The sequence below is a fragment of the Papaver somniferum genome, chromosome 2 (genome assembly GCF_003573695.1).
Source record: "Papaver somniferum cultivar HN1 chromosome 2, ASM357369v1, whole genome shotgun sequence".
NCBI classification, from domain to species: Eukaryota; Viridiplantae; Streptophyta; class Magnoliopsida; order Ranunculales; family Papaveraceae; genus Papaver; species Papaver somniferum.
Window position 1 is genome coordinate 36,084,910 of NC_039359.1, and position 24,012 is coordinate 36,108,921.

Here is a 24,012-nt window from a genome sequence, read left to right on the forward strand (position 1 = left end):
AAACGTAGCAGAGTCTAATGGTTTGGTGAGAATATCAGCCAATTTTTGTTCGGAAGGCACAAATTCCATAATTATGATACCATTTTCATAAAGATCTCGAATAAAATGGTACCTTATATCAATGTGCTTTGTTCTTGAGTGCTAAACGGGATTCTCAGTGATTCGAATCGCACTAGAATTATCACAAAAGATCTTCATTACTCCAGTATCAATTCCATAATCAGCCATCATTTGTTTCATCCATAGGAGTTGAGTACAACATGAGACAGCAGCAATATATTCTGCTTCACATGTAGACAGAGATTGTGAATTTTGTTTCTTGATATGCCAAGCCACAAGATTCAGTCCTACATACTAGAAACCTCCTGATGTACTTTTTCTGTCTTCTACACATCCTGCCCAACTAGCATCTGAATAAGCAGAAAGGTCAGTGTTAGTATCAAAAGTGTAAGATAGACCATACCCAGCCGTGTAATTTACATATCGTATGATCCTCTTTGCAGCTGCAAGATGAGATTCCTTAGGATTTGCCTGAAATCTAGCACAGCAACCAACACTTAAAGAAATATCAGGTCTAGTAGCTGTAAGATATAAAAGGCTACCAATAATAGATCGATACAATTTTTGATCCACTTTTACTCCTTTTTCATCTTTGTGCAGTTTACCAGTAGTGGGCGTATGTGTCAGTTTTAGAGTAGACTTATCCAGACCGAACCTTGAAACAAGATCCCTTGCATATTTTTCTTGGGATAAGTAGATTCCATCCTTATGTTGTTTAACTCACCAACATTGCTCATTTCAAATTCTTTAGCAAGATAGACTTGGAAATCCTTTGCAAGTTTCTCAGACGTTGAGCCATAGATGATATCATCTACATAAACTTGAGCAATGACAACGTCTTTCCCACTCCATTTGGTAAACAATGTTTTATCAGCTCCGCCTCTTGAAAAACCTTTCCTAATAAGTGAAGTGGTAAACTTTTCAAACCAAGCTCTAGGTGCTTGTTTTAACCCATATAATGCCATTTTAATCTTAAGAACATGATCTGGGAAATCAAGGTTTTCAAACCCCTTAGGTTGAGCGACATAGACTTCTTCCTTTAAGATTCCATTTAGGAATGCGGATTTTATATCCATCTGAAACAGCTTAATCTTAAGAAAACAAGCATGATCTAGTAATAACCGAATGGACTCAAGGCATGCCACAGGAGCAAAGGTTTCATCAAATTCGATTTCTTCAGTATGTGAGTATCCTTGAGCGACAAGTCTGGCTTTATTTCTGACAATTGTGCCAAGTTCATCAGACTTATTCTTGAATATCCATTTAGTAACAACAATATTGATTTTGGTGGGACAAGGTACAAGTTCCCATATGTCTTGTCTTTGAAATTGATTTAATTCTTCATGCATTGCATTCACCCAAAAGGGATCGCTAAGATCTTCATCAATATTTCTTGGTTCTACTTGAGAAAGATAACAACCAAATTGCAAATATTTTGAAGTTGTCCTCTTGTCTTAGTTGTAGAATCTCTTCCTCCAATAATACTGTTGGGATCATGATTCCTTTGAACCCAGAGGTGTCGTGGAGGGATACATTCTTGTTCAAGAGGAGCATCCTGATCAGTGCTCTTCTCTTCGTCACTAGAAATATCAGGATCAGTAACCGTTGGGATAACTTCAACTGATTCTGGGATTTCTTTTACTTTCTCAATTGTCTCAGTTGGAGGCAATTCAGCAGGAGGGTTATCATGATAAAAGTTACTAATCTCATCAATGATAACATTTGCAGATTCCATGATGACCTGGGTTCTGGGATTAAAAACTCGAAAACCACGACTATCAGAAGCATAGCCAAGAAAGATACCTTTATCACTTTTGGTATCAAAATTCCCTCTCTGTTCTCGATCTTTTAGAATGTGTCACCTGCTTCCGAACACTCTAAGATAGTGCAGGTTGGGTTTTCTACCGTACCACAACTCATAAGGAGTGTTTAGGGTTTTAGACCGCAAGTAGACACGTTTGATCAAATAACAAGCTGTGAAGACAGCTTCTCCCCCAAAACCTTAAAAGTAAGTTTTTGTTATGGAGCATTACCCTGACCATTTCCTGAATGTTCCTATTTTTTCTTTCAGCAACTCCATTAGCTTGAGGAATGATGGGTAGTGAGTATTGTTGAATGATTCCCAGTTCGTCAAAAAATTCAGACACCATAGTGTCCTTGAATTCAGTTCCAATATCGCTTCTAATTTTTTTTAGTTTGCGACCTTGTTCGTTCTGGATTCTTTTAACAATAATCTTGAATTCATTTCATTCTTATGAGATAGGAATGCAACCCAAGTGAACCTGGTGTAATCATCTACCATAACCAAAGCGTACTTCTTACCAGCAACCTTGGGTTGTTGAATTGGTCTTAAGAGATCCATATGAATTAAATCAATGGGATCTTTAGTGAGAATATCTCGAGATGATTTATGGTGAACTTTCGTTTGTTTACCCTTTTGACAGGCACCACATACACCATCAATCTTTGCATTGATTTTGGGAACGCCTCTAACAAGTTCTTTGTTAATGATCTTAGTTAGAAGACGATAATTGATGTAACCAAAACGCTTATGCCAAAGATGTGTAGATTCCACCTTATTCAAATTGCAACAATTACTGAACTGAGTATCCAGAAGATAACAGTTTTTTTTACCACGAGTTCCCTGAAAAATTACCTTCCCAGTTTTGTCTACAATGTCACATCCGTTTGAAGACAACTCTATGGCCTTTGTCACAAATTTGACTAATAGAAAGAAGATTTGCAGTCATACCTTTTATGTATACTACATCATGGATTTCAGGTACGCCCGGTAGTTTGATCGTCTCCTTCTTGCTTATGTAGCAACAACTCCCATCACCAAATATCATGGGACCTCCTTCATAGTCGCTGGAAGAAACAAACCATGTGAGATGACCTGTCATATGTCTGCTACATCCACTATCAAGAAACCATTGAAAGGGTGATGTTGATTTTAAAGCAAAAGCTCCCATACTATCAGTACTTTCCTGTTTAGGATTTCTTGGTTGTTTTGTACATCCTTTAAGAGAAGTTACTGTTTGTTCAGTTATCTTATGAAGATTACATGAAACATCCAGGTTCTTTTGAAAAGACATACAAGTATGTTGAAAGTGATTAGAGGAATCACAAAACAAACATGGGCCAACATCTTTAGGCTTGTCTGAGCAGTTCTGAGTCATATCAGTTTTTACAACACTTGAACGTGATTTATAAACTGTCTTACGACTGTCCTTCATAGAGGAACTACTAGAGTCATTCAAATCCATCAAGGGGATTTTGATAGACTTCAAATCCTAAGTATTGCAATTTCTGCAACAAGATCAGAGTTGATCTGGATTTTTTCATCCAACCTTTTCTGGAGAATGACCAGTTTATCAGAACTTCTTGTGGGATTGTTTTTAAAATCTAGTGAAGCGTTTCTAGAGACTTTACTGTCCATTTAGTCAGATTCCTACAAACACAGACTTGTAAGGTATTTGAACGTGTTTGCCTTCTCTGATACCAATTGAAACAGCGGGGTATAACAACCACACCCAATATTTCGATTAGCAATCTGTATGGACTAAATCCAATATACTTTCAAGAGAATCAACTAGACTCAATCTTAATAAAGTATATCAAAGAGTTATATTATATCGATATTTCGATTTAATCCTTTCTCAAGCAAATAGAAATCTTCGAGTCCGATTAAATATAAGAGAGATAATTTAGATGGTACCAAAGACCAATATCCAAGTGTCAATCAATGTAAATCAACAACCAAAGGTCGGATATTCTAATTGATTGAACTAACGCACAACCTGTGATATTTCAATTATATAACAAAATATAACGCGGAAAGGAAATAACACAGACACCAGAATTTTGTTAACGAGGAAACCGCAAATGCAAAAAAAAAAAGAGACCTAGTCCAGATTGAACACACACTGCATTAAGCCGCTACAGACACTGGTCTACTACAAACTAACTTCAGTCTGCACTGTAGTTGAACCCCAATCAATCTCATACTGATCCAAGGTACAATTATGCTCCTACGTCTCTGATCCCAGCAGGATACTACGCACTTGATTCCCTTAGCTGATCTCACCCACAACTAAGAGTTTCTATGACCCAAAGTCGAAGACTTTAATAAACAAATCTGTATCACACAGAAAAGTCTACGGTAATAGATAAATCTGTCTCCCACAGAAATACCTACGAGTTTTGTTCCGTCTTTTGATAAATCAAGGTGAACATGAACCAATTGATAACCCGGACTTATATTCTCGAGGAACATCCTAGAATTATCAATCACCTCACAATAATCTTAATCGACAGGGCGAAAGAAGATATTGTGGAATCACAAACGATGAGATGAAGATGTTTGTGACTACTTTTATATCTTGCCTATCGGATATATCAATCTCAAGCCAATCGTTACGATTGTACTCAATACGATAGAATCAGCAAGATCAGATCACACAACTACAAGAAAGTAGTATCGGTCTGACTTTACAATCCCAATGAAGGCTTTAAGTCGTTAACCTGGTTTTTAAGAAGAAACCAAAGGTTAAAGAAGAATCGACTCTAGATAATACGACTAGTATCACACTAAGGTGTGGGGATTAGGTTTCCCATTTTCTAGAGTTCTCCCTTATATAGTCTTTCAAATCAGGTTTTGAAATCAATGTTAGCTTAGTAACAAAGCATTCAGTATTCACCATTAGATGAAAACCTGATTAGATTCAAGCTAATATCTTTCAACCGTTGGATCGAAAACTTAGCTTGTTACATACAAATGAAATGCACGATTTTAGGTTTGTGTAACCGTATCCAAACATGTACATTTGTTGGTTCAACAGTAGTTAACCAAATGGTGAGCCATATAATCTACTTTCATATCAACCATATTGTTCTTCACCATAACTAGTTCAAATGACTCAAATGAACTAGTTAGAGAGTTTTTCAATTGCTTAGATCTTATATAAGTATACAAGACAGAGTCGAAGCAAAAACGATTTGATTCACTCGAATCGATTCATGAACTTTATAGCCACGGTTTGAAATTTGCATTCCTTAGTTTATATAAATATAAGTTCATAAATAATCGTCTTTAGATATAACCAACTCATGTTCGCGGACTTAGTTCGCGGACTTAAGTTCCCGGAAGGAGTTTACAAACTCCAACAGATATTCTTGAGATGAGAACCTCCACCAGTTCGCGGACTGGGTTCGTTCCGGTTTTCCTGATCAATAAAGTACGCATACTTTGGTTCAAGGAATAAGGACTTATACATATATTTGTTGCCACACAATGCTTATATCCAACAATGGTTATATAATCTAAACTCTCATTTCAATCTTTGAAACATTCTTAGAGGACGTTATATAGTTGTTATTCATAAACCGTTTTTCGTCAAAGCCATTTTCAAGGTGATTGAAACATAACATGACTTTCGTCACTAGGTAAAGATGAACTTGGCCAAAGCGAAAGCTTACCGACACATATTTCGAAAAATAGATAGGCGAGATAAACTCGGCTCGAAACAGAAAATGTGTATAATCAAAGTCTATATAGAAAAACGAATTTTGTCTCAAGATATGAGATAGAGTATATAGACTTTTGAGTGATAGATAAGTTCAAGTCTCCACATACATTTTAGTCGATTAAGTTCCACCAGTTCCTTGAGTAGTTCTTCATCTTTTATGATGATCGCCATGGAGTTCTTGAGCTCAACTATACTTTCTATCCTAATCCGAGACTTAGCAATAGTAGACTAGAAATCAAGACTTATAGTTTTGATCACTAACATTGACAAACATGCTTGAGATAGCAATCCATGCGAGTTCGACCGAGCAGTGCTCTAACAGAGGTGATGATGGATAGTATGAATTCGCATCTTCAAATTTTCAAATCAGAAAAAGGTAAATTCATTTAACCTTATCAGTTTTTCCTTTAGAGTCTTTGTGGTTATGGGTTTTTATTTTCATGGATTTCAAAATAATTTGCTGGAATTTAAGGGATCTTAATGACCTTAATAAAATATACATAATCAACCAGAAAGCTAGAGTCTGGAAACCTAGTATCTTGCTTTTGCAGGAAACTAAACTTCAACAGTGTAATGACTTTCTAGTTTGGCAAACATGGGGGAATAAGAATTTTAAATGGCTTGATGCTCCTTCAGAAGGTAGATCAGGTGTTTTACTTTGTTGTTGGGATGATTCTAAGATTAAATTTCTTGATTCTCTTGTTGGACATTATTCAATCAACATCATATGTCAGATGTGTGATACTAAATTTGAGTGTATCTTCACTGGTGTTTATGCTCCTAATTCTAATAACATTGATGAAAGGAAACTCTTTTGGAGAGAGATTGAAGAAGTTATAAGTTACTGGGATTTGCCTTGAGTTTTGGGTGGAGATTTTAATGAATTTAGATTTACTTATGAAAGATATTCTGGATGAGAAATCACTGCTGGTATGAGAAAGTTTAACAAATTAATTTCAAGGCATGAACTAATTGATCTCCCTTTAAATGGTGCTTCTTTCACCTGGACAAATTCATTAGAAGCAGAATTGACAGACTTTTAATCTCTATGGAATGAGAAAAATAATATCCTATAGTAATGCAACAAATTCTCCCAAGACCTTGCTATGATCATTCTTCTATTGCTCTTCTCTGTGAGGGTGTAAAGACGGGACCTGGACCTTTTCTCTGTGAGTCTTTTTGGTTCTCACATCCTGGGTTTATTTTCTTTATCACTTATGCTTGATCCTCTTTTATTGTTTCAAGTGGAGCTGGTTTTTCTTTTTGTAAGAAATTACAACTTCTAAAGCCTAAACTCAAGCTATGGGAAAATCAGCAGTTTGGAGATTTGGAAAGGAGATTGGAGGAACTTGAGGAGATTTTTGTTTCTTTGGATGCAGAAGAAGACATCAATAATGGTTTGACTGAAGAAAAATGGGACACTAGGTTGCAAGCTAGACAGGAATTCTGCAATTTGTCTATCCTTAGAGCTGAAAAATGGAGGTCTAGAGCAAGAGTCACACATATGCAGCAGCATGATGACAACACCAAGTATTTTCACGGGATTGCAACAGAAATAAGAAGAAAAAGCTTTATTGGTGCAATTAATGTGAATGGGGTATTGACTTATGATAATGAAGAGATTAAAGATGGTATTGTGAATTTTTTCAAAACATTTTCCGATCTCAATCTGCTAGGAATGTCTCCATGGAATTCATGCATTTCAACAGAATTACTGAAGAAGCTAAATCTTGGATTGAGAGTGAAATTTCCAAAGAAGAATGTTTGGATGCAATGAAAATATTAGGTCAATCAAAGGCTCCAGGGCCAGATGGTTTTTCTATAAGTTTGTATGTTCTTGTTTGGGACATCATTAAGGATGGTTTGATGCAGGTTATCAAGGAGCTACAACAAAAGAATTTCTTGGATTGGAGGCTTAAAAATACCTTTATAGCTCATATTCCAAAGAAAGATATCATTGAGGAGATAAAAGACTTAAGACCAATAAGTCTTGTTCATGGAGTTTATAAAATCATCTCTAAAATTTTAGCTGACAGGTTCAAAATGTGTTGCCAGATATTATCTCTTCTCATCAAACTGCATTTATAAAGAAGGGGAAAATTTTAAATGGAGTTCTTGTTACCAATGAGCTCATTGATTCAAGAATCATAAATGGGAAACCAGGGTTGCTTGTGAAGGTGGATTTTGAGAAGTCTTTTGACCATGTTAGTTGGGAGTTCCTTGATGAAATTTTATCTCTTATGGGCTTTGGAGACAAATGGAGGAGCTGGGTAAAGTGTTGTGTCGAGTATGTGAGATTCTCAATCTTAATTAATGGTTCTTCTGCTGGTTATTTCAAGTCAAAAAAGGAATCATGCAGGGAGATCCTATCTCTCCTTTTTTATTCTTTTGGTGGGTGAGGATATTTCTTTTATGATCAAAAAAGCTCAAGAGAAAGGTTTATTTCATGTTTTAAAGTTGCAGAAGGTGGTACTCTCATGAGTCATCTACATTTTGCAGATGACATTTTGATTTTTCTTGATGCTGACATTGAGCAGATTAATCATTTGAGACTTCTTCTTCTCTCTTTTGAGCAACTAACTGGTCTTAAGATAAATTTTGCAAAAAGTGAGATTTTTGATCTGGTGATGTTTTGCAGTTCTCTTCAATTCTGGGTTGTTATACAGGTTCTTTTCCAACTACTTATTTGGGGCTTCATCTTGGTGATAGAGTGGTGGAGTAGCTAAATGGGATACGGTTTTGACAAGTGCACAAAATATCTTGGAGGATGGAAGAAACCTATTTTTAACAGATCATGTAAAATTACTCTTATAAATAGTGTGCTAGCAAGCCTTCCTGTATACTATATGTCTTTGTTTGTCATGCCTGCCTCTATTGCAATGAAACTTGAAAAAGTGATGAGATAGTTCCTCTGAATGATAAAATAAAAAAGAAAATGCATTTAGTCAATCGGCCTGCTATTCAGAAAAAGGAGAAAATTTGGTGATTTGGGTGTTAAATGTTTGAAAAATATGAATAAGGCCCTTTTATCTAAGTGGCAGTGGAGATTTGCTACTGAAAAAATAGCTCTATGGAGAGGTATCATTTCTGAAAAGTATGGCATTGAAGCTCTAAACTGGTTTTCCAAAATTCCAACTATAACTTATTGTAGGTCTCTTTGGAAGGGTATCATGAAATGTAGTTCTGTCTTTAGAAGTCATATAAGATTTAAAGTCAATTCTGGTAATGGCACAAAATTCTGTATGGACAAGTGGTTAGCTAAAGAATCACTCCATTCTAAATACCAAATCTATTAGTTGTTTTTAGAGCTAAGAATCTCACAATAGTTGAAGTGTTTGGTAACGGTGAAGAACATTGGAACTTGTTAATTCCAAGAAGACTCAATTCTGCAACAAGGAAAGAGTTGGTGAATATTCAAAGGGATTTAAGTCAGGTTGTTCTAAATAGTAATGAAGATGATATCATTGTTCGGTCCATTGGCAGCAAGGGAGTTTTTTCTGTCAAATCTACTTATGATGTGCTTGCTAATACTGACATTGATACAAGTCAGCTGCATATCTTCAAGTACATCTGGGGTTTAAAGATTCCTCCAAAAATTTCTTTCTTCCTATGGACAATAGCTCATAACAGCCTTCCTACAAGAGATATGCGTAACATAAAAGGAATGGAAGTATCTCTTTCTTGTCCTTTTTCTAGCTAGAATGAATCAATTACTCATATTTTCATTCATTGTGAGTTTGCTGACAAGATTTGGTCTCATGTTAAAGGTAAGCTGAATTGGAGTTTTGTTGTGCCTGATGACATCTTTACTTTACTATTGTCTTGTAACACTACCCTTTCTGTTACAACTCAGCAAATGCAGATTTAGCACATGATTTCAGTTGCAATTATTTGGTGTATATCGAATGAAAGGAATGCAAGAGTCTTTAGCAATAAGACAAGTATTGTGACTGCTGTTTAACAGAGAATTAAGTATGCTTTTTTCACCTAGTGTTTGGTCTTCAAAGAGTTTGAATCTCCATCTTTTTCTGATGTAATGGCATGTAAGTTGGCCTAAAATGTATTTTGATTTCATTTAGCTTTGGAGGTAGCTTGTTACTTCTTTAGCTTATTTCTTTGCTATTTCTTTCATTCCCTTGTAACTTTTCGAGGGTGGTACAAGCCTTTTGTACCCTCTCCTTTTTGATCAATATATTCTTCTTTACCGATCAAAAAAACAAAATTACCTTGAATTGAAATACGGTCGTCGAGATACTGAAATACAACCAGGGGCGGAGCCAGCCCATTGCAAGGGTGTGCACTTGTACCCCTGTCCAACTGGCTTCAAAGCGTAATTAAGGCCCAATTGAAAAATTTTGCCTATCTGTAAGCCTAATTTTGCTTTTTGCACCCCTTAAATTTTTTGTTTGGAACCCTAGAGTAATTTTTGCACCCCCATTACAGGAATCTTGGCTCCGCCCCTGAATACAACAGACAAATTTGGCAAAAGCACATGATCGTAGAAGGAGAATGCATCTCATCCCCTCTTTCATAGTTTAAAGTTCTTCGATACACCGTCGATAAAAAGAAGGAAAAATATTCTTCAATACATTTTTAGGGTTTTAAAAACAAAACTACGGATTTAATAATCAAAGTTATACCTAACATTTTTTATTCTCAGAAACGAAAATAAACGAAATGAAAAAAATAAATAAGCCGAAAACTAATTTGATGGAAGATTTTCCAATTTCTTTTTCATCCTGAAAATGGATGAAGATAGAAAGAGAGGAAAAAAAAACCATTTTCTGAAAGAAAGAAAAAAACCAAAAATTGGAGAAAATCATCGTCACTGCGTGATTTTGGGTGAGCTGAAAAGTATTATTGTAAAACATACTGTTCGGAAATACCCCCGAAGTGTGAATTCATTTTTAACCGTATATCTTATATTTTTGGCTACACATACCTATAATCATAGGTCTTATATTTTGAGACACGTAATGATTTTAATGATGGGTTTATAGAAAAAAGAGAAACTAAACTCGACCTTAATGATAAGTCCATGGCAGAGAAAGGAACCAACATTTGGGTTTCTCGGATATCTCGCATGATTCCCACCACGATCGAGGTGACAACGTCTCTGCAGCCATAACTACAGCACGGTCTTGGGACGCCGCCTCAATCTCCATTGGTCCGCACCTCGAGTTGATCGGCGGACCGACTCATCAACATTCCAACGTTCTACATCCAACGGCGGCGTATCTCATGGACCCATTCACTCTCCTCCCGCTGATTTCAAGCACTCTTCGACTCTCTTTTCAAAGTCCTCATCCACAGCATATCCCCAGGACCCATTCACTCCCCTCCCGCTGATTTCAAGTAATCCAACGGCGGCGTATTCCCGGGAACATTCACTCCCCTCCCGCTGATTTCAAGCACTCTTCGATTCTCTTTTCAAAATCCTCATCCACAGCGCGCCATATAAAGTGAGGGCCAAACCAATAGTTAAAAATTAACCATTTATATGTTGACAAGCTGTGACATAAAAGTGAAGGGCCGCATACTTTCCGAGTATGTGTCCCTTTCCGAGTCTGTGTCCTTTCCATTAGTTGCAGGGGCATCGTCTATTTCCATCATCAATTTGTTAAGTTTTATCTATGCTACAACCATCTCTTATATTCATCAAACAACCATTTTTCAGGAAGTACGTGCACCTTCGATGAAAAGACACTAGTTGAAAGGTGTAAGCAAAAGGTATGGTTAACTAATAGCATGTTTGGATACGGAAGCAGAAGCAAGAAGTGTTTCTGGACTTCTCAAAAGTACTTCTCAGAAGCTAAAAAGTGGATAAGTTATTTTGGCAACTGCTTGGCTTATAAGTTGAAAAGTTAATAAGTTTGGCAGCACAAAAGGTAGAAGTCAAAACATATTTGGTAGTAAAAAAACATAACATCATATACTATTGTTGTTTGTTGTAAAACATTATGCAGCGAAACTAGAGCTGTCAATTTCTAACCCGGCCCGCGGGTTGGACCTAGTTTGGCTTGTTTTAACCCGGATCGGCTTGGCTTGTTGTCTAAACAAGTCGGGTTAGGGTTATCATATCTAGCCCTAGTAAAAACAAGCCGGGTTAGGGTCAACCCGCGGGTTACCCGTCAACCCGTCAATTTCATGTGAGTTACTAATTTAGGAATTTTAAGTTACTAATTTAAGAATTTTAGGGTGTTGTGCTAGAAATCAAAGTTCATATTTCCTTAAATGATTTAATACAATCCAAATGTCATTTGATTTAGGATTACGGAGTAGTGATCTCTCTGCCCCCTAAATTTTTTATACATTTAAGTGATTTTAGTTTCAACCACCCCATTTAACAAGCCAACCCGCAACCCGTTAGAGCCAACCCGTCTAGGGCTTGGGTTGGGATTTTTAGCTTGTACATGAATAGTACTAGGGCTAGGGCTGACCCTAACCCGTCCATGGATGGTCAAGCTAGGGTCGGGTTGACCCTAGCTTGCCCGTTTGACAGCTCTAAGCGAAACAAACATAACTTATCGACGTCATATTTTTCTTATCCAGAAACGAAAGCCGTAGTACGGAGTTGATGTCTTTGAAGTTGAGGAAGCTGTAGTACTTGCTTCAGAAACGGAAGTCGATGGGATGGTGTTGCATTCTCGGGTCCCTGCAAGCACACAAAAATATGAATTTTAACCTTTGACATATAATTACTCAAGTAAATAGAACATCAACTATTTTCGGGTCTCTACATCTACCAATAGAGTATAGACAACTCCCCTTCACCAAACAGACTGACACTGCTATATCTTGCAAATAATTCAAAGGAAATGGATACCACTTGCTAGTCGTAGTAAAGAATCTTTGTGCAAGATGAACCAACTAAAAATTATTGTGTGGGTACGCACTGACGCACACAACAAGCGCACAATCATATAAAGCTAAGTCAGATAATTGTATGAATGTATGAAACAAACAAGCAGCTAATGATGAAGTTTATGAAACGCTTGAATGATGTCACGTGTGTATTAGTATTTGTTCTGAAGACTGGCACAATATGCACCGAAGCCAGCATAGGTCATTGGTACCGCTGTATGATTAATTGGGTAATTATCAATAATTATCGAGTACACTTCCCTTCTTATTCCAGAACAATCCAATTCTTAACAAAGAATAGATACCAACATACATACATACCATCTTTAAAATGATATAAGACAGTTTTGCTGTAATAATCTAGTCGCTGACCAATATAAGGATACCAAAATCGAGGAAAAATGACATCTACTAATTAGAAAATGCTAACCCGATAAAGAGTCTCGGCCATCATCAAGCTTTTTGTGAGGATATTGGTGTCCCTATTTGTAACAAGTGCGTAATAATTCAAATCCGACTGAATGCCCAATATGAGTTCAACTGAATGTCCAATATGAGTTCAACTCCTGGACTTAATCATGATAAGAAAGCAAGCCAACTCAGTAATAAGAACTTCTATATTGATAATGGGCAATCTATATACCCTGTACTTTGTTTTGTTCCTTCACTGTAAGCATACAAGGATGCTTAGTTTTCCATTCTTTAAGCAATTCCCTACGGAAAGTTATCGAGCAGTCTATTTGGCATCTAAATTTTCCTTGTCATTGTTATTTCTACTACTCCGAAACGCAGGGCTGTGACCAATTAATGTCCATGTATGTACATTTTGACGGTGTTCGAAGCAAATGATCTACTCAGTCTGCAATTTCTTATTTCTCTCTACCATATGATCCTTAAGAAACCAACTTCATTAGCAAAAGTTCATCTCAAACTCATTATAAATAAATCAAACCTTAAAAACACTAAATACACAATTGAATTGGAAGAAACAATTTATCAAAAAGTTAATCTGCCATTAAATACCAATACCAATACCAATACAGATGAATTAAAATAACAACAACAATAAAAGATGTAACCATCAGATCTAATCAAACAAATATGGATCTAACGGTGTAATGTAAGATTTTATAAGATTAATAAGAGATTAACTACAGAGACATGCAAAAGAGTTGACTGATAAGAATAATAAAACCCAAGAACAAAAAATTCACTATTCAACATCTAATAATAAATGGGGTTTAAAAGGAGAATTAGGTTACCCTTGTTTTTCAAGGTCTCTTGTTTTTCTTCCACTGCTTCTCTAGTATTTTTCTTGTGAAAGTACACTAGAAAGTTATGGCAAGGAGAGATAAAAAGGAAAAGAAAAAACACTACTAACGAGGAGAAGTTCGAGAAGCAATTTCCCAAGAAGTCGGAAAGCCAAGATTTTTAGCTCCGAAAAAAAGCTACTTTCCTACTTATTATAAAAGCTGTTTTAAAATGTGTCATCCAACCAGACTTTTTACTTATTTACTTGAATAAGTCAAGAAGTAGCTTCTTAATGTGTTGCCAAAGAGCTATTAATAGTAAATTATTAGAAGGCAATTCTGCCTGTTGCATAGCACGAGCAAAAATCTAGTCAAACTCAAACAGAAAGAATAACAGTATACAATGACTTTGTAGCCAACCATGGTGACAGGGATCTAAAATAAACAGGATCCCAAATTTTGGTTTTCATATGGAGCAATGCTATCCCGCACCATTTTGCGGATAGCTATCTCGCTCAAGCGACTTCTTTACAGATAGATCATGTTAAAACCCAAATCTAACAGCCTTGAACCCTTTAGGGAAGACTTCTTTACAGATAGATCACGCTAAAACCCATATCTAACAGCCTTGAACCCTTTAGGGAAAATGATGGTTCTTTTCATGAAAATGATGGGTCCTTTCCTGAATTTGAATCTAACCGTTAGATTGATCATCTAACGGTAAAGAAGCCCACTTAAGCGGGATAGCTACCCGGAAAACGACGAGGGCTAAAAATCCTATGATAAGCATATTCTGTTTTATCCTTGGAGCATCTCCAGCAGTGAGGGCTAAAAATCCTACGTGGAGCTTTTATTTAGGTCCTTATTTATGGGGTTTTATATATATGGGAAAAATAACAATGTTTTGCTCATGTACCATCTCCAATGGTGAAGGGTCTTATTTTTATGATTAGTTTTTGAATAAAGAATAAAAATAATTTCTTTTTTCCTATTGGTTTAGAAAAATTATTTGGAAATAATAATTAAAAAAAATTGTTAAATTGATGACATGGAGGTCATTCTCAAGGTCTAAATAAGACTTTCTATAAGACCTTATGTATCTTGACACCCTTCCTTTTCCGTAGGATCTACTATTGGAGATGGATTTATGGAAAATGAAGGTGTAAAATCCTACGTGTCATGAAAAATAAATAACTTCACCTTCTATTGGAGATGCTCTTATACAACATCTATTGATTCATACGTCAAGGAGAAGTCTGCAAGGGTCCTCAACGACATCTTTTATACGGCGTAAAAAGAGAACAGCCTCTCTCCCATCAATCAGTCGGTGATCATATGTCAGTGCAACGTACATCATTGGCCTTGGAACAACACTGCCACCAACTACCATAGGACGGCTGACGACTGAATGCATACCCAAGATGGCCGACTGCAAAATGAATGTCCGGTTATTAGACTCTTTTTCAGTAAGAATAATCTGCAAGCTAGGCGTTAAGGCTCCTAATGGCACACTGCAGCACACCTTAAACACTATAGCATTAAAAAAAAAAAAAAAACAAGGTCAGTGATGTACCTGTGGAGGGTTGATTATGGGAGTGCTTAAAAGGCTTCCATATACACCGCCATTTGATATGGTAAAGGAGCCTCCTGCCATATCATCGATGGATAGTGAACCATCTCTGGCCTTCTTTGCCAGCCTGTGGATCTCCTTCTCAATGTCAGCGAAGTTCATTTTTTCGGCATCCCGGATAACTGGAACAACCAGACCCTTCCAAAACAAAATGAAAATGGGTGGGGAAAAAGTTCAGTCAATAGGAAATATGTTCACAAGAAAACAAATCAGGGATACAGCAAATCGAATTTAAAGTTCTGTAATACCAAAAAAAAAAAAAAAATTATAATTCAGAAGATGACAGACCTTTGGAGAACCAACAGCAACACTAATATCAAAATAGTTTCTATAGATGATATCATCGCCGTCAATGGATGCGTTGATAACTGGCTGTTCCTGGAGACCACTGACAGCAGCCTGGAGCAAAACAGAAATATTGTTAACTGAAATTGCACGTATCTGCCTATACACAATAAGATCAGACACATACCTTAACAAACGTTGACATAAATCCCAACTTGACTCCATGTTTTTCTAAAAAGGCGTCCTTGTATTCAGAACGAAGGTTCATCAGGTTAGTCCTGCATTACCACGAACATTAAAATATGAAATATGAAACCAGTTGTCATGATATATATGCATTAGTTAGAGAAGGAGTAAGGTATCCCAAGGGGAACCTAGACAATAGAAGAAACAAAGGTACAGAGAGACAAGAGGAAACCTCCTCATGATAAACCAAACCTCTGGTAAGGAAAAAATTTGACTCACATATCAATTTCATTAAAAGTGGTCAGGAGAACAAACGTGTCCTGCGCACGTTTCAGGCGTTCAGCAACTGTCTTTCTAAGCCTTGTCATTCGTACCTGCAACGATGAGCAGGCTGACTTAAGTAATCAAAGATCCATGTGCCATCTTCACAACATTTTCATTGTTGAGAAAAAGATATGTATTAGAGCCTCTATGATAAACAAACATGACAAGACATGTTTACATAAAAAGAACAAGGCATGAATCTTACTTTTATTTCCCTTTCTTTGGGAGGATGAATAGGTTCTATAGCTGAAGCTCTATATGGCGCTGGGGAGGGTGTTTCAGGTTTGACCTTGGCAACAACAGTTTCTACTGAAGGATTTTTCTCCTTTTCTGCAGGAGCTGATGGCTTTGGAGTCTCTATAACAGCATTAAGACCCTCAGATGGAGCAGCAGGTGTCACATTTGCACCCTCACCGGATTTTGAAATGACTGCAATTTTGGTCCCTGGTTCTACGGTATCACCTTCTTTGGCTACAAACTTTTAATCAAAAAAGTAATTTACCAACATAAGCATATACATTAGGAAGAAAAACAGATTTTTTTTTTTGTGTAAGATATAGCATCAACAAATAATTTTACCTTCTGGATAACTCCAGCTTCAGGACTAGCAACGTCGATGGTTACCTAATAATTGCATCATTAAAAATTCAGGAAACACAGTTTGTGAAATAGGCGCTATTTGAATGATTGGACATAAATCCCGATACATACCTTATCGGTTTCAACCCGAGCAATTGGCTCATCGATTTGAACACTATCTCCAGGTTCTGAAGGAAAGATGATGATGAGAAATTATGACATACTTGTCAAGAAAGCTGCTAGAGTACCATCTGTGATATATGATGCCAAAATTTTCGATGGGAAGAAATTCTACATTTTTTCTTTTCCATGACTATCTTTTATTTTTATATTTGCTTTATAATTTTATATGAATATGATTATCAATATCTTACTTCTAAATTATTAGAAATTAATAAAAAAAAATATGGCATTCTAAAAAAAATAATCGCAGGAAAAGTGATACGAAGAGGAATATATCCATCCATACTGAATTGAGGATACATCACTAGAATCATTTCTGATTAAACCAAATGTAGGTGGTCCTTGAGTATAGAAAAAGGGGTAAACAGGGAACCAAAAATCTTATAAGGAAAGATGCTGATGAGAAGTTATGACATACTTTTCAAAAAAGCTGCTAGGGTACCATCTGTAATAGATTCTCCCATGAAAGGAACAACAACATCAACAGGGTCACCTTCAAAATAACAAAAGTAGAAGACGTTCAGATTACACTTCTCGAAAAAGTATGACTAAAAATTATATATCAAAAGCAGGAATAGCTACCAAGAGGAGTATATGAACATCGCACCATTAACTGAAGAGAATGACCTAGTCCACCCTTGAAGCTTTGAATCTTCTCGAAGTAAGCAGCCAAGCTCCCTGCATCACATCCCATGCAAAATTTCCCATGTTGAGTTGAGGCACATTCCAGATAAAGGAACTAATTGTATTAGATTTAAGGTATTAAACTTAAAGTTCCAATGAGAGCTAACCTCATAGACTTTGAAGTAACTGCAGTACCTGCATACACAAGATTTACAATGATCAACATTTTAGCCTTGAAACAACAGTATATATGTTTCTTCACAATCAACTCAACCAAAAGGACTATAACATTGTTTTAGTTCCTACCAGGTAAAATCTGGCAACTGAAGTTCTGCACATACTTAGATCCTCTTCGAAGAAATAGGGTCTGCACATAAAATTGTAAAATACCAATAAGAATCTTTTCTCATGAGAAGACAGAAAACATTAAGCAGGAAATCACCTCCCCCTTCCCCTAAAATTTAGAAATCTGAAGCTTCATAATTTTGACTTGATAATGCAAAAAGAAATACAATAGCAACATCTTGTATAATCTATCACATGAACACATGCTGCAGCTACAGGCTTTAAATATAAAAATCATCAAACTAGCAAAACAAAAAAAAATTGTATACCTCATTGCTTCCTGCTGTGTATCTTCTTGTTGCAGATGATGCAAATGGGCGTAGTGTACGCAAAGACTGCCCTATAGTCTGATATACAATTTAACAAACATAATTATGGACAAACGTGACCGGTTAAACAAACAACAGAAAACAACCTAGTTTTAGAAAAAAATAAAATAAACAACTAAATCTTGATTCAATGAACAGAGCAGAAACAGACAAATCTTACACAAGAAGCATTAGAGCCTTCAGAAGCAATTTTTCGCCTTAAAATTGCTAACATCTTTGGGATTTTTTTTCTTTCTCACTCTACAACAACAAAAACAATAACCACAAACAAGTCAGAAATATTGAACATATACATAAATCAGATATCAATGGTTAATTTACATAAATCAGAGATCAATGGTTAATTTTTATATATTAATTATGCTTCTGAATGTGAAATCAACGACTAACAAGAAAAAGAGCTCAAAATTATTCTTTACAAAAAATACATGAATCTCCGGATGGAGATGGAGAAGAGCAGAGGCATATCATGATTTTTTCTTAACTTATTTCAGATCTAAAAAGAAATATTGAACATTTACATAAATCAGAGATCAATGGTTAATTTTAATATATATTTACTATACTTCTGAATGTGAAATCAAGGATTAACAAGAAAAAGAACTCAAAACTATTCTTTAAAAATATGTATGAATCTCCAGATGGAGATGGAGAAGATCAGAGGCATATCTATAGTTTTATTTCAGATCTAAAAAGAAATATTGACCATAAATATATATATATATATATCAGAGATCAATCAATGGTTAATATTTATTTAGCTTCTGAATATGAAACCAACGACTAACAAGAAAAAGAGCATGCTTCAAAAAGCAAAAAAAGAAGAAAAAAAAACCCAAAATTATTCTAGAAAAACAAAAACTGTGTGAATCTCCAGAAGGAGATGGAGAAGCGCGAAGACATATCAGGATTTGCTTTTAGTTTTATTTCGGATCTAAAAAAAATCGAACCTGTTTGAGAAAACAGCGGTGTGTTCTCAGAGCTCTCCTTCGGGAAGGAATAAAAACGAAAAGGAAAGAGAGAAAAAACAAAAAAAAAAAGGTTTAAGAAGAGAACCTAGCTGCGGCACCGATAGGATTTTGTCTGCTAAAATAGAGTTTCGGTTTTCCAAGGAGGACCTGTTGACTAGGTACAAGGTCCGTTATTTATTTAAAACTAGGTATCACCCGACTTACGCTTACGCGACTCAACATCTGATTAATGCCACGTGACACGTAGTCTTTATTACATGATTTTTAACATGATATATTTCATAAAAACACTTTAAAGTATCGCCGATATACTTATGTTATTCGAGTATCCCATTGATATGGTCAAGTTTCTGTTATTAAAATATCGTAACTAATAATGTATAACCTAAAAAACTGTGAACATCACTCAGCCATTAGGTGAAGGTTAATGGCAATCAAAATATAAGATGACTTACGTGGATTATGTTGAGCGTTTTTATCTAACAATTCGAACATGCAAGGAACATATGAGAAGTGCAACTTTGCAATGCCCGAATTAGTATTTACTCGGTGAAATACCTTCTAAGTAATTCAGAACAACATTGGATTCCAAAACAATAACTATGTCCCATCAAACGTACAATTACTTGTTAGATGATTTGATTCTTGAATCTTGATACTTGGTACATATTAATTCAATCACCGGTGCCTTACGGCCCCGCCTCAACCCCTGATTAGTGTCATGCGTAACATAGTCTTTGATATTCAACATGATGTATATATCACATGAAAAACTTTAGAATACCATTAATATACTTATTCAGGTATCTCAATGATATAGTCCGGTTTATGTTATCTAGCTAGGTACACCACTAATGATTTCCATAATGTTTATCTTGGTGTACTTTTTATTCGTTGCTTCCAGGGGAATTAAGTAGTGATCATTGAACGTAAAGACCACCTTTCAAAGTTGATGGCAATAAAAGTATAATGTTACTTACGTGGATAATGATATGTATTTTAATTTAACAAATTATGTTTAAATTGAAGAAATGGAGAATTCCAATATTTACTTAGAAAGATAAAAAAAAATAAGATTTTGAAAGCAATATGTTTATATTTTAAAAATCTATTCGAAGAGAAAAACAGTTTGATTTGAGTTGTTTCTCCCAAATCCATGGTCAGAGACCTCCGATAAGTGTTAGTGAAAACTACAGACAGACCCATTTTACAGATTCTTTCCACTGTGAAACCCATGCTCAAAAAAACACAGGCGCGCACCCATTTTCTACGACAAAATATCTCCCAAACCCATAATTTCAGAAATTATGTTTCAGTCTTTTTTCTTCTTCTTATCTGATTCGTATCTCCCTACTGTTTTCGTCTCAGTTCTTCATTGGAGCTTCAATTCACGGGTAAATCTCAACATCTTCGTATTTGGGGGTTGAAAGGGGATATGAGCATCATTTTGAGCTTCTGCAGTTGAACTGAAATGGAGACATCAAGGATTGATTGAAGCAGCGATGACGAGAATGGATCTGTGGTGTTTGGGGGTTGAATTTCAAGCCAATTGCTTCAATTCTCTCAACAACAACGATTGAATTTGGGTGTGATTGCTTGTGGATTGATTGCAGGTGGTATAATTTGGGGTCTGTTGATTGAAGAACTGGTGTTGTTCGATGATTTGACTTAGGGTTTCTTCCATTGATTCATGGCTATATACGAGAAGTTTAAGCAACAGATTTTGGGAATTTTTGAAATTAACTGAAACGGGTTTTATATGGAGTTGTTGGATAAATGAGATGGATCTGTTGGGGTTCAGTGTGGTGCTCGATTGAGAGAGAAATTATGAAGGTAATGGTGGTGTTTGCAGGTCAAATTGGTGTTGATTTCCGTCGAGTGTTCTCTGGATATAGACAGAGTTTGGTGGAGTTTTGGTTATGCCAGAAAACCAGCTGAAACAGATGCCACTGTTGCTGTCAACTGGGGTTTTGCTGTGGCCTGAAATTGGAGGTTTGTATTTGAAAAATCAACAGTACCTGGCAGAAACTAAAATGGGATTCTGGGGAATTCTGGTTTTGAACTGAAATTGGGGGTCTTTGGTTAATTGAATCGATTCCGTGGAGATGGGTTCTTACCCATTTTTGTTCTTGATTAAACAATGGTTGTCGACTTGTCGGGCAGAATTGCAGACACAAATGGAGAAGACTCGAGCTTCAAAGCCACTGGTGGTTGTGCTAGACAGATCTTTAGACGTTGTGAACACGGGGAGTTGAAAAAGATGGTGTCTGTCCTTCTCTACTACATTGCTGATGGAGACTGGAGTGAGCAACGAAGAGAGACTTCGGAATTTCTGTGCTTCAGAGACCAAGTCGAAGATGCAATGAAGCTGTAGCGACTCGATGGGTGATTGCAGGCAGCAGTAGTCTACAACAACAACAACAACACAGATTTGCGGAGGATTTTTGGATGTGGATTAAAACTGGGTTTAATTGAGAAGTGGAGGAATGTGATGATATGAGTGCTACAACAAAATGTCTATGTTGTTAGCTATAGATTGTATGGTTGTCTAATATGGAAGATGTGCTGCAGTTTGGGGTTTCAATTTAGTGAAGTATGTGGCCTGCATTCAGGCCAGTGAATCGGCAAGAGCAGCAATTCAAGGTCTATGTTGTTTACAAATTTGTTGCATAACTTGTTATGCAGTCCTGAAAATGGTCGCATAACACGTTATGCAACAACTTTTTTATCACTATTGAAACCAATAAAAACAAAGATTGTATAACTTGTCATGCACCTACTATAATATCTACATAACATGTTATACAGTCGCGAAAATGGATGCATAACCTGTTATGCATCCGAAAATATGACTGCATAATGCATTATGCATCGAGAAAATTGTAGCACAATATTTTATGCATCGAGAAAACAGATGCATAACCTGATATGTATCCGTAAATATGGATGCATAATGCATTATGCATCAATTTTTTATATACGCATTAAAACCAACCAAAACAATGGTTACATAACTTGTTATACATGCATAACTTTGTTATGCAGTCGAGAAAATAGTTGCATAATTCGTTATGCGTCTGCAGAATGTGTTATGCGTCTTTTTTGGTGGCCGCATAATGGCTACATAATGCATTATGCATCGAGAAAATAGATGCATAACCTGATATGCATTCGTAAATATGGATGCATACTGCATTATGCATCAATTTTTTATATGTACGGCTAAAATCAACCAAAACAATGGTTACATAACTTGTTATAGATGCATAACTTTGTTATGCAGATACATAACTTGTTATGCAGTCGAAAAAATGGTTGCATAATGATAAGCACATTTTTGTGTCTTATATAATCTCAATTGTATATATTATTAGTGCTCGATTTTATATTTATTATGGCTTTTTATGTCCCTGTAGGTATTTTTGGAGAAATAAGCTTTTGCGGCGAAATTGGCTAACAAAGTGTTTTTTGCGCTCGTGGGAGAAAATTACTACACGGACTCTCACTTTGGATAAGGGGTAACCTAATTACTAAAGGGTGACCCATTTCCAGGCATCTGCTAAAGGGAGACCGGGACTGGATAGGGGAAGGTCACATTTCTTTACGTTTTCAAAAATGCATTTTTGGCGGGAAAGCATGTTACAGAACTGGCAGATTTGGAGATCGGATTCTGACGTGATTTTAGGGATATTCAATCGTTAACTTTGGTTGGATTGGGTGTGATATGACTAAACAGGCCTGTTACAAGCAATTTAACCCAACCAATTGGGCTGGATAAGCCGGAAGAAGAGATCAAAGCTCAAACAGGACACGTAAGTTCTGTTTAGCTTCAAATATTTTGTGAGAGATTTTTGGGAGACTTTCACGCTGGAAATACACACACTTGGTCATGTTAAAGTCCTAAGAATAGTTTGGTTGCTATTTCATAGATAACAGCACGCGTAGAGAGTCACAGGAGAGATTTTCTCTCACTGCATGCGGAGAAGAATAAAAAGAATGGTCTTTGTTAGTAGAGATTTTTGGGGGATTTGAGGACTATATAAGAGTGGGTTTACGTCATAGAAAGTTTATCAAGAAGTTGGGGGTCGAGCAGAACGAATAGGAGGCCACAAGAACGAAAGGAAGGAATTTGTACCTGATGCTTCCGCCATTGGAGGACCTTCAAGAATACGAATAATAGACGCTTTTGAAACGTCGTTCTTCAACAGTTCCAACAGCAGCAGCCTGTGTCGCTGTTTACGGCAGTAAGCTTTTATCGTTGATTTCTGACGCTTCTGTGGGTCGTAGATTCACTGCTTTGTATTCTTTTCACTCTTTTCATCATATTTTGAGCATCAACTATGTATTTTGAGAACGTGATTAATATGAGTAGCTAAATCCCAATATTGGGATGATGGAGGAAGCCATTTTTCAAGCATGTGATAATTCTAATAATTCTTTATGACTATTTGCATGGATTTTTAATTGATTTATGATTTTTATTGAATGGGTGTAATTTCGTTTGATGATGTATGCTTGGTCTATGTATTTTTGATACATCATGCTTGTGGTTTACAGTCATTGCTTTTCAAAAATCTATATTTGGCAAAGAATAAGAGTTCGTATTTCTAATATTTGAGCTATAATTGATTGGAATTATAATTTGAATCACATGGAATTTGGTGGAATCCTGAGTCTCAGTCTCTTGATCTTGTGACATATCTTTTGTATATATTTTTGTTTTTAAATCTTTACAAGTCCGAGCAACGAACTCTTATTTACCGCACGAAAAATACTCCAACAAAATGGCGCCGCTGCCGGGGACTTGTATATAGATTTGTTTTTAGGTTTATTTTTTATTTATTAATTATTATT

General features: G+C 36.1%; 1 protein-coding gene across 3 annotated transcripts; it reads right to left on the bottom strand.

Annotated features, from left to right (window-relative positions):
* Positions 1 to 11,789: 11,789 nt before the first annotated feature.
* On the bottom strand, positions 11,790 to 19,262 carry LOC113347365 (dihydrolipoyllysine-residue succinyltransferase component of 2-oxoglutarate dehydrogenase complex 2, mitochondrial-like). Of its 3 annotated transcripts, XM_026591007.1 has the most exons (16): positions 19,138 to 19,240; positions 18,348 to 18,427; positions 18,128 to 18,205; positions 17,820 to 17,880; positions 17,681 to 17,708; positions 17,497 to 17,567; positions 17,308 to 17,382; positions 16,839 to 16,894; positions 16,707 to 16,751; positions 16,333 to 16,605; positions 16,083 to 16,177; positions 15,805 to 15,895; positions 15,621 to 15,731; positions 15,276 to 15,470; positions 14,903 to 15,131; positions 11,790 to 12,243 (listed from the first exon to the last, which is right to left on the bottom strand). In XM_026591007.1, exons 2-15 carry the CDS (start codon positions 18,399 to 18,401, stop codon positions 14,940 to 14,942), a joined length of 1,425 nt encoding a protein of 474 aa, XP_026446792.1. In that variant the 5' UTR covers positions 18,402 to 18,427; positions 19,138 to 19,240; the 3' UTR covers positions 11,790 to 12,243; positions 14,903 to 14,939. The 3 variants fall into 3 exon arrangements, with proteins under 3 accessions (XP_026446792.1, XP_026446793.1, XP_026446791.1); XM_026591008.1 differs by lacking the exons at positions 11,790 to 12,243; positions 19,138 to 19,240 and adding an exon at positions 19,244 to 19,262 and having other exon boundaries at positions 14,628 to 15,131; XM_026591006.1 differs by lacking the exon at positions 11,790 to 12,243 and having other exon boundaries at positions 14,628 to 15,131.
* Between the last annotated feature and the right edge of the window lie 4,750 nt (positions 19,263 to 24,012).